General features: G+C 34.2%; 1 protein-coding gene across 1 annotated transcript; it reads left to right on the forward strand.

Moving 5' to 3' along the window:
* The first annotated feature begins 3,096 nt into the window (after positions 1-3,096).
* Positions 3,097-10,911, forward strand: LOC105626414 (hemicentin-2-like). The gene is made up of 6 exons (XM_012207713.1): positions 3,097-3,475; positions 4,566-4,695; positions 7,485-7,684; positions 8,539-8,880; positions 9,255-9,737; positions 10,364-10,911. Exons 1-6 carry the CDS (start codon positions 3,097-3,099, stop codon positions 10,909-10,911), a joined length of 2,082 nt encoding a protein of 693 aa, XP_012063103.1.
* Positions 10,912-11,725: the final 814 nt, after the last annotated feature.

Below are 11,725 nucleotides of genomic sequence, written 5' to 3' on the forward strand. Positions count from 1 at the left end.
GAATATTTGCGGCCAAGCTTTTTAATACGACCGCATTGTCTCCACAACTTTCTCTCGTTGCGTATAAACTTGTATCGCTGGTGCCACGTGGTACCACAATAGCGCAAGCATTGTAATTGTATGTCTCGTGGATCTTTATGCAGTAAAAAACATTTTCTACTTTTATTAAACGGATTCTTGTTAAATTTTTTATTTTTGAATTAAATTTAATTAAATTTAATTAAATTTTTTTTTTGAATTTTTAACATATCCAAGTATTAATTCAATATAACATTTAATTATGTTATTTAATGTTTTGTATTAAATTAATAACATTGACACTTTTTAATGATAAAATGACAATTTATGCACAGAAAAGATTTTTTTTGCTAAAGTATCTAAAAATTTAGTATACAGATCTCAATTTTGTTGGACCATCAATAATTACGTACGATTTATCTCAAACATGATGAACAATGCTGAAAATAGTTTTGATATTCTAAGTTAAGCATTTTATATATAGTTATTTTGATAGTCCAATAAAATTATTTTTAGATCGATATCTAATTTAATTTTTAGATATTTCAACAAAATCGTGTGTAAATATAAATCAAATAATATAATATTAAAAATAATATAATTTTAAAATGTAAATTTTTAACTAAATGAATAAAAGATGAATGTTGAAAAGAAGGTATTATAGTATCCCAGTTATATTTTACACAATAACTTCGTTAATAATCAATATTTAAGTCTAAAATTTGACAATTATATTTATTAAAATGTTATTAAATCGATTGTGGACTTAAAGAAATATTTATTACTTAGAATACTATTAATAAAAATATGACGATATTGCATAATGACTCGAAGAAAAAAGTGGATGGTAATGTAGCTTTCCATAAAAATAGCCTTAAAATATTAGTTTTGTTTAGAAAACAGTATTTGATTACAAAATTAACAAAAAGTTAAACATTTTAAAATATATATTCAAATGAATGTATATACATTCACACAACTTCTGCATATAAGCTTTCAGTACTAAAAATAGTACACGTAATATAAACATTAGATTAACAGTAGAGCTACAATCAATTATCAAATAATTATTTTGATATGAAAACCTCAAAAAAGAAATCGTGAATAATCAATATCCATAAAGGGTTACATTAACAAAATGTCATTATTTAAATGCTATTGTTTAAATTTGCATAACTCAAAATATATATATATAGTCAAATAAAATGTTAATTAAAATGTTAAATAGCAAATAACACACTCAAAAATACATATATTCATGTGATAATAGATAATTCAAGTTAAAAAAAATGACAAAGTAAGTGTAATTAAATGCTAAAATGTACCTTAGAAACATTTCGTTTTTTTCGAAACGAATACTTGAAAGTAACAATGCGTTAGAATAAATTATAATAAATGCTATTGAGTATTGGTATATTAGCATCATGGTAACGGCGAATAAATAATTCCATAAGTAATCATTAGGATTCATTATTTGATAGCAGAGATATTAAGAAAAGCCGCAATATATACATTGATATATTATCTTTTCCTCTATATATCTCTCTATTAATTCATGTAATACTAAAGAAATATACTTCCACAATTTGTCATATTTCTTTTAATTTTCTTACATGTTATGTTACTTCATATATATATATATATCTTGTGTATAAATGAATACAAAAATTAATATAAAAAATTATGGTACTGTTTGAGATACGTAAAATGTATTTAATTTAACATTAAATTCAACTGTATATGACAATAATAAAAAATTTATCCTTTTATACACTTTAAACACTTATGTCAATCATGATATCTTTATTGATGAAGAAAGAAACTACTTAATTTATATTGGTATAAGTTTATTTATGAAAAATATTTCTACAAATTCTATATGTTTCTAAACTCTGACAATTTGTGAACTATCTTCCAATAGCTTATACTTTATTGATAAACAAAAGTTAAACACGTTATTTATGAGTGACAGTAGTTTCTCTAAAGACAATCGATAGAGGACATTAAATAATAACAATCAAACTGCAGAGGAAAAGGAGTTTGAGTGAGTGGAATAGTTTGCCGAGTCGACCAACGAGAGCGCTGTGTCGGTTTGCGTGGAGATACGACCCTTCGAACTTGAAGGCGGCTCATTCGGTCGGTGTTTACTGCCACTGAATAGATCGTGCGCGCTTCTACGTGACTATGATCGACAACTACTTCAGTGACAAGAACTCGTGGCTTTTTTTGAAGCAAAGACAACCGAGAATCAATCATTAAGTGATGTCGAGCGACTTAGTAATAACCAGTGACAAAGTATTCATTTATTAAAAAAAAGATCATTTCAATTTATTAAATAAAAACGTTAAAAAGAAGTTTTATAAAAAATTCGTGTTCTTCTATTAACATTGTTTTCACCATAAGTTGAGGCGATAGTTCTAGTGAAAGCTCGAGATTATTTCGATCGTCCCGCGGACTTTCGCGCTGTTATAAAATGCAGGCGCGGTAATAAAATGCAAACCTCGGGCGTGCTCGCACCGCTTCAACGGATTTCCGAACGGGAGACTCGCGAGTGAACGTTCCGTGATTAGGAGTGATTTGCTCCGATCGATGGCGAAATCCACGGCAGAGAATGGTGCGTTTATCTGCGAGCGCGATCTATGACTTGGCGAACATATAGCGCGGGTGTGTGTTACGGATCTTGCGAATTGTGTTTGATCTTCGATCACGCGTGCACGTGTTTCTTCACATGTTGCCGCTCCGATTATTTTCTACGAAGGACACAAGTCGAAGGAATCTCTGCAGCCTTAAGAGTCTGCATGGAATTCCATCTACAAAATCCCTACAAACATTCGAATATATAATCCTCACAAATATTTGACCTGCGTATTTTAAGATGTCCCGATTTGTAAGCCATTGGATTATCAGTCTGTTCACGCGATAAAAGTGTTCCCCAAGCGTTCTCCAAATCCGTGAGTCTTACGATTCGTACGATCCGCACGTCGGAAGACAGCCCCAAATCTTTGGACGAATCTTTTTCGCGACAGTCGCTGAAGATGTCTTGATTGAGTCGATTGTGAATTTTCTAGTCCCGCAAAGATGACGTTCGATCGCTCGATTCGTTTGCTCGATTTCCTTCTCGTCATCTGCATTTCTCGCATCTTTGTTTTTGGCGAGCAACAATTTCTAGAGAAACCGCAACCCTACCAGGAAGTGTCGTCTGGCGATGACGTGAAATTACGTTGCATAGTACAGAATAAGGGTGGCCAGTGCATCTGGCAGAAGGATCGGAGACCGGTAGGCATACAACCAGATAAGTACGAGTGGGCGAACAGCCGCAGCAGCGGCGACTGTACCCTTGTGATAAGACGAGCCAATTTATATTTTGACGATGGCTTCTGGGAGTGCCAGGTTACTTCCAGCGATTTTACCCGCCAAGACGCACTCTCATCCGAACAATCGAGACTGCTCGTGAAGGGTGAGAATCCGATTTGATTCCGTCAACCTTCGGCAAGACGTTACATCTTAGATTTATCGCGTATATATTTTTCATACAAGTAATTTAGAAAAAAGTAAATATATTATTTTTTTTTAATAAAAAAGGAGTTTGATGCTACATTGAAAGAAATTTGCTAATCTTGATACATATTTCTTTGAATAATATTAAGTAAACATTTATTTATAGTAAATAAATTTACTCAATGAAAAATAATAGTTAAATCAAATTAATGGTTTTTATATACAAATAAATATATATTTACATTTAATAAACACTTAAAACTTTAAACAGATATTTACTAAAATTTATTATTTTTTCAGTTATTCAAGTATTATATATGATTATTTACATATAAAATAACTACTTATATAATTTATAGTTGCATAGTATATTTAAAGGTAAATGCAAAGACAACAAATAAAATTATTATGAAAAAGTTAACACTTTCATTGCTTGCGCATGCTACTGCACTTTTATATTTTGATATCGTTTGCAATATATTGACATGTTTATTGCAATCTCAAATATAACTTTGGCTGTATAAATATAAAGCGCTCTCCTCAATTTATTTGTTTGAAAAAATGGTAATAAAGGTCAAAAAAATATTAGAATATATGATTATAAAAACTAAAATATTTGAATATATGATTATAAAAACAAATACCATTTTCCAATGAAACTGCTTTTAATTTATTTTTCGTTAGTTATAAAATGTTTACGTTAATTTGTGAGGATGCTTTGTACTTATGGCCAAGGCTATTTCGTTGAAGCGCGTTGAGTCGTTTGGAAGAATCGTTAATATTTCGCGAACATTGACCTCGAGTGATGCAAGGAAACACACAAAGCAGCCGTTATGCTCTACTTTCCTGTAATTTTGCAATATCCGTGTTAATGGAAATTTGGTCGAGAGTGGCACAATCGGTTCCTTTTAGCTATTCCCTGTTGTAAGAGCACATAATGATAAGATCACGGTCATAACTATCCGTAAAAGGAAGCAGAGGGAACCAAACACACAACTATTTCTGTCTCACTCTATCTTATCTAAAATGCACCCTAATGCGTGTTCCAGTGAAACCTAAAGAACCTCAACTGGAATACGGGGGGACCATTTTGGGCGCCACCCTAATGCTGCAGGAGGGGCAGGAAGTAATGATTTCCTGCATTTCAAAATACGGAAATCCACCCGCCGTTATCAAATGGTAAGCTTTGACACTTTGTCCTTAAACATTCGAACAATACGTATTGCGTCGCGGTAAAATTATGTTGATAACGTGAAAATAAAATGTACAAGAAAAAAAGAGATAATTTAAAAATTGAAAAAGAATTTAAAAACTGTAAGATAGTGGTAGGAATGTGCAGTGAACATTTTATCGGAATGTCTGATATCGATTTAACGCAATATAACATAGATAAATACCTAAAGCATTTATCTTCTGAATTTTTTACCTCGATAATAAGGAAAAATTGTACGCGTGATTATTTCTCACTAAGAAGTGTTCTAACATGACGCCGATAAAAAGGATGATAATAAAAAAAATCGTAGAAAAAAAATGTTAAAAGGTTTAGTATTTATATCAGATAATTATGGATGGGCCCATTTGTCTCAGACGACCTTTTACCTGAGATAGGGCGATTAGAAGTTAAATATTTTTTTTTACTTTCGGGCACAATCGGATGACTATCGGAATGCTGACCGTGTCTGCTGATCTTGATGGAACAAAATCTTAATAATGATCTAAAAGAATGATTTAAAAGAATATTCAATAATTTATTTCTTTTTACGAATAAATTCTTGAAAATAAACAGTGACAAAAAGGTAAAAAAAAACGTTCTTAAAATATTATCTATAAATGTGGACTTTTCTGTATATTTTAAACTATTCTCCTAAGGCTTATAATTCATTCTTGGGGATTAAAATATTTGAACATTCTAGGAGTGATTATACAAAATGTATTTATCTTTCTCAAGAATAACGCACCAACAAGAAATTTTACTCATAAATCTTATTCTTGAAGATATATACATTACCTACTGACGTCGAACATCAGTGTATCAATCCTAGAGCAATTCTCGAATATTTACTGATAGTATAGCTCTTTTGTGATTGAACTGATCGCTAGGAGGTCCAAAATAACAGTTTCGAATTGCGTTTGATGATGCAGCGACGCCTCGTCGGCAGACTAAGTAGCGCGCTTTATGCACATTCCTACGTTACGTGCCTGCACTTGTTTTCTTACCTCTCAGAAAATACGGCCGTTTTCAAACATCACAGTGGAACATCACGGTGATTCGTACGCTGCCCGCTGATCCGAGAGCTGGTCTGGTGCAAGAAGCCGTGACGTTATGTTTATGCAGGGAAGGGCCACGCGGAGGGATCGTCGTTTTGGTTTACGGTTCGCTGAATTTAGCCGCGCCTTATCTATGTTCTTATGCGATGTAAAACATCTGTTCCTCAGGATGGCACGCGCTTCTTTTGGAAGCTTATGCCCCGATCGTTCCCAGCGGGAGAGAGCGAGAGGCAAGAAACCAGCGGGTGTAATTTAAGTCTTGAACGGTGGCATATGTAGCTCCTTCATGAGGGGGACCCATTGATGAATGGGTCTTTTGAGAAAAGTAAGCTAAGTTTCCGATGCGAGGGCTTGGCCGTTATCCCGTCTCATTGTGTGTAACTTCTTGAAACACATGTAAATAACGTCTGAAAGCCGTTCTAATCTCTCATAAACCTCTCCTTTGTACGTCCTTTAAATTTTTGTGACGGGTGGGTCCGATTGTAATTTAGCTTCTTTATTTTATTGCGTTGGAGTTACGACTTTTTACTTTTGCACATTTATATGGAAGACATACAGCGACGATCGAATTGTACTTCGGGAGAGCAGCTCGTAACATTTATGTTCCCACGCATTTATTTTAGGGTCACGGTACTAATGAAGAATTTTCGGTCCGATAGGACTCGTCTGAAACAATATCAGCCGCGCATTCTTTTACGACCGATAATAGCCACGCGGTTTAATGATCCCTGCCCGGTTTTCTTTTTCTTCGCGTTGCGGACACGGCCATGTCGAGTATAATTATGTAGATTATAGCCATAGAAACCGAGAAACTGGCCGCAAGCGTAGCCCCGTCAGCCATCACTGCCGCGCCTGTGAATCACACTAGAAAAGGATATAGACCTTCTCGATGGCACTCTTCTTTTTTTATGGGAAGAAGGTCGGTCCATTTAACGGAAACTGATGGATTTATGTGAACCACTCGCGGAAACGGTCCTGCATATGGAACCATATTGTTCTGGATTAATCGTAAGCATCCAGCTTCCGTTTACGCGCCTTCATAACATATCGAATATGGAACGAAGAAAAAAAAATGGAGACCTCAAAATACATTGGCATATATAATTGAAAAAGATATTTTTCAAATAAAAGTTTCTCACAATTTTAAAAGATAGAACGTATATGTAACAGTCCTTTAAAATATCGATATTTTTTTTTTTAGAAGACAATATCTTTTTTAATCATTCTTGTATATTGAAATATTAAAATCATTTAAAATATTTCATATTTTATTCTGATATATATTTTGACATAAAATATGAAACACTTTGTAAAACATTTATTTATTAAAAAAATTGAATTATATAAAAAGAGATATGATTCCATTCAAAAAATATATATATAATTTATATATAATTTATATAATTAATATTTTTTGAATGGAATTATCTCTTTATATAATTCAATGTTATATTATTTATAAGCTCATTTCATGCTTAAAACTAATAAATTTAGATATTGGACTCTCTTTTGATTTTTTTTAACTTGGAATCAATTTTTTAAGCAAAAGTGGAAATTATTATTTGTGTCAAATTTCCGTTGTGAGAACTATAACTATATCTTTAGAATATAACTAATCTTTAAATTATAGTCTGCTGCTTAAAATTAAATGAGGTGTTAAGTCTGATACTTAACAATTTGCCCACAAATTTGTCCGGCAGGTTCATAGGGAACAAGGAGGAGAAATCTTACACGTCGCAAAGCAACGCAACGGAGGTAGATAATCCGAAAACCTGGGCGGCTCATAGTTTTCTACGGGTGCGTGGTCGAAGGGAGAATCACGGTCTGCCGATCCGATGTGTAGCCATGCATCCGACGAGCTTAACACCGATGAGCACAGAGACGCGACTGGATGTTCATTGTACGTAAAATCTGTATAGAGCTATGGAACAACCAAAAATTATAAGTATTTATCAATATTCTCAAATATCAAACAATAATCAAAGAAATTTATTAAAAAATTATTAAAATAATATTTCTAATAATATTTCTTTTGAAATAAAAATTAAAATTCATTTTGTTCTTATAATTGTTCTGCAACTTGACAAATTTATCTTTGCGCATCTTAATTTAATATATTTAAAAAAATAGATGTTACGTGTGTTAAAAAGTTTTTTTTAATAATAATTATTTATTATTATTATTATTATTGTATATTATATTATTATTAAACTAGATATATGAGGAGCAGATTTTCAAAATGCGTTTTGTCCAAATTTCATTTTTTTAGTTCGAAATGATGTAATATTCGGTATTGAAAGATTTATACGTATATTACAAGCTACTTTGAGATGTTCAGAAAGCATTTTTTCGTTAATTTATATGCTGAAAAAAACATAGACATTTCAAAATGCAATGTGTTTTTTTAATTATAGACAAACAAAATGCCTTTGTTTAATATTTTAGTTGTTAGCAATTTTGTTTTATATTCCACATCCTACTGATTGATATATCATTATTTTCTGTAAAATATGTAATTTTCTTGAATCCATAGTTTCTTTATTTTTCATTTTCTGAAAATGACAAATTTTGGACAAAACGCATTTTGAAAGTTTGCTTCTCATCTTTACATTATTATTTTTTAAAATACTTTCTAAATAATTTTCATTACTGTGACGAATCTAAAATGACTTGAGGACAAGCGGTTCGTTTGTGCTCCTAAGCTGGACAAAGCAAAGTCAACACATGCATAACAGCAGTGCTTTGCGGTTTCAGATTCGCCGGAAGTGCGACTCGAGATGGGTCCGCAGCCGCTCATGGCTGCTCCGGAGGATTCGGTGAGTTTCTTGAACCTGAAGTGCCAGGCGGATGCTAATCCAGTCCCAAGTATCAAATGGTTCAAAGATTCGGTACCGCTCGACCGCTTGTTAATTGATGCCACATCTTCGTCGTCACCATCGCTAACACAAGGCAAAACGACAGAGCTGAACGACACTATGTGGAGTGCCAAATTGCACTTCGAGCCGGTCACAAGGAGTGATGCCGGCTTGTACTCATGCAAGGCGACGAACAACGTCGGTGAAAGCGCTCCCGCGAGTTACAGGCTCGATGTGCAATGTTCGTAGAATTACATTATGTATCTCGCTCCGATATACTTTGCCATTTTCCTTTCCCTGCTACCTTTCTCCTTCGTAACTATTTAAAAGCAATCTACGCATCGCTTAATGCCTTTCCTCAGAATGACAAGGTTGTTCTCTTCCTTATAGAATTGCATCACATATAAAATTTTTTATGTACAATAAGATTATGCATCGTGCTACTGTGAAAGTAATTCTTAAATGCTTAACTCTTTTCTCCTGCATAAAAGTTTCAACGTAATTTAAACCGTTTCCCTTTATATAATATTGTTTTATTTATTTATTCGATGTAAAAAAGAACGTTTATTCCACTTGACTGACAGATACAAGATAAAAAACATGCGTATTTCTTAGATGGACCGAAGGAGAAGAGCAAAGACGGAAATGTCACGTCCATGAACGTGGAAGATATGGCGTTGCTGGGTTCCGCTATGGCCCCCTTTGAGTGCTCCGAGTTCGAAGCTAATCCGTCCCCTCAATATAGATGGGTGCATCTTCGCGGTAGCTTGGCGGAGCCGATAGAGAATCGCGTGCAGAACAAAGGCGGTGGTCGACGCCTCCACCTCGAAAATATCATGTGGTCCGACGAGGGAGAATACCGTTGCATTGCCTTCAACACAATCAACGGTGTTAAAAGAGAGACTTCCAGTAGCATACGCTATGTGCTACACGTGACTGGACCGCCGGAGATCCAGGTCAAACCATTGCTAGGCGAGAACCTCTTAGAGTCCGTTGGATGGGCCGGGGAACCTGTGCACAGGCTCAAATTCCGATTTTGCTCGCGACCGCCACCGAAACTGGTCGCTTGGCAGTGGGGCAGTTCTCATCTTCGAGCCGGTATAGAAAAACGTCATTTTGATGTTCAACCACGTGATTTTGCTCAACCACAATTCAAAACAGTCTCAATTCGATTCTTATTTATATCGAATTCGTTCACTTGCTTTACATTAGATCAATGCAATACTAAAAGCTATTTTGCATAAAATTAGCAAAGTTAGATATAAAAGTATATATATTTTGAACGATTAACTATCTATTAATGATATTGTCACGTTATTTAACAAAATATATGTATATCATTTCATTGTCAAAGTTGATTATATTGTATCACTGCATTCAGATATTTTATATAAAGCAGCTTTTAATATACATTGATCCAGTGTAGTGCGAGTGAATCGAATTCACCATTAAATAAGTCTTTTCGATTCCGTAAAACAGACTATTCTTGGAAATACTGAATTAATACTAACAATTATAGAAATTATGCAGTTCTATTCATACTTTTAGAAAATAGAATTCCAATAATAATCAAGCTAGATAAATTTAAATTATACAGTTCAACTGCACGAGAATTTAATTTTGATAATCATAACACATGACATAATTTTGATGATCGAGTCAAGTCGCTAATAAATCGTGTTTACATTGCTTGTTTTTTATTTAATCCTTTGAATTTTCAACAGGAGAGAGCATTAATCCAAAATACGATGCTCTACCATTGGAACCCATCATCGAGAATAAAATGGTGACCAACTGTTACTGGGCCAAGCTGGAAATCAAGGATTTGCGAAAGGAGGACGCTCGGATATATATTTTGTTAGTGGAAAGTGAGAAGGGTCAGGACTCAACGAACATCAAATTGATAGTGAGAGACCCCACGGAGATGCGCGTAATAGCCGCAGCCGTGGCAGTCGGCCTGTTATTTCTGTTATTGCTGATCTCCATCAGCGTGTACTCGCTGCTGAGAATGCGTCGCGGACGGTACCGACAGAAGGTGGAGGAGGAGGGCAGCATCGCGGCAGATGCACTTTATAGTAACGGTGCATCGATGGATCAACAAAAGTCCATCAATTCGTCTCATGCAAAGACCTTTGCAAGAAAGTCTAGCTTAGATGGCAGCCAGGGCGTGTATGATTACAATCGCATCGCGAAGCAGACGCGTGCCATGAGCCCGGAAGCGCTGAAGGTCAGAAGAGCGCCGGCAGTCTTACAACCGCCCACCATAGTGTAAAATATATGGATCTCCATCTCTTTCATTGATACCGAGTCCCCTCTCCTCATCGTCGAATCCTATTCCTTCTAATAACAATAAGATCTTTTGTTGTGTTTTCACCTTTCCATCATCAATCTCTCATCAATTTATTTCCTTACAACATTTTTTCTTAGATATTTTTATTATTTACTATAGAATGTATGTATAAAAACCAGATATTTTTTAATTATTTTAATGACGTGATACACAATGTGTATATTTGTATCGAATGTTATTCTGAATGTTAGTCTGATATTTATATCGAGAACACAAGTCCTCGCGAGATTATTGACTGTTGTTGCGTATCTTTGTAACGTTAAACAATTAATTTTTTCTTAAATTTATTTATTATACCATATATACTGTTCATTGTATTTTACCACAGTAAGTAAGACTACAATAACAATCTACCCATTCAAAATGTAGGCACATTGTGATAAATATGAAGAACTCGCGTACCGGTGCAAAGTATAGTCCGCATCATCGGAGCGGAACGAAGCGTAACTTTAATAGCGGTCGCATCTCAGCGATTTTAATGGCGGTTGTAAGACGAGGCGGGATCAGTGCAAAACTGGACCTCACGGAAACTGTTATGTTCCCGATTTTGATATTTCGACCAACAACTTTAATGTGGAAGAAATTCTATGACTGAAACGAGCCCCTTGTTTCGAGAATAGTGCAAAATATTATTTCAACTTTATATGTGTTCGAAATAAATGACTCAAATAGAGAATAAGTATTTTTGCAGCAATCATCATTCATTATACAAAAATAAATTAGACAAAACGTATTA

The sequence above is a fragment of the Atta cephalotes genome, assembly GCF_000143395.1.
Source record: "Atta cephalotes unplaced genomic scaffold scaffold00005, whole genome shotgun sequence".
Classification (NCBI taxonomy): domain Eukaryota; kingdom Metazoa; phylum Arthropoda; class Insecta; order Hymenoptera; family Formicidae; genus Atta; species Atta cephalotes.

What these genes read in the sequence shown, in the direction of transcription:
- LOC105626414 (XM_012207713.1), top strand. Translation starts at nt 3,097, where the DNA reads ATGACGTTCGATCGCTCGATTCGTTTGCTCGATTTCCTTCTCGTCATC. An exon ending in ATCGAGACTGCTCGTGAAGG is followed by an intron (nt 3,476 to 4,565) that starts GTGAGAATCCGA and finishes TGCGTGTTCCAG; the next exon opens with TGAAACCTAAAGAACCTCAA. An exon ending in GACGCGACTGGATGTTCATT is followed by an intron (nt 7,685 to 8,538) that starts GTACGTAAAATC and finishes TTGCGGTTTCAG; the next exon opens with ATTCGCCGGAAGTGCGACTC.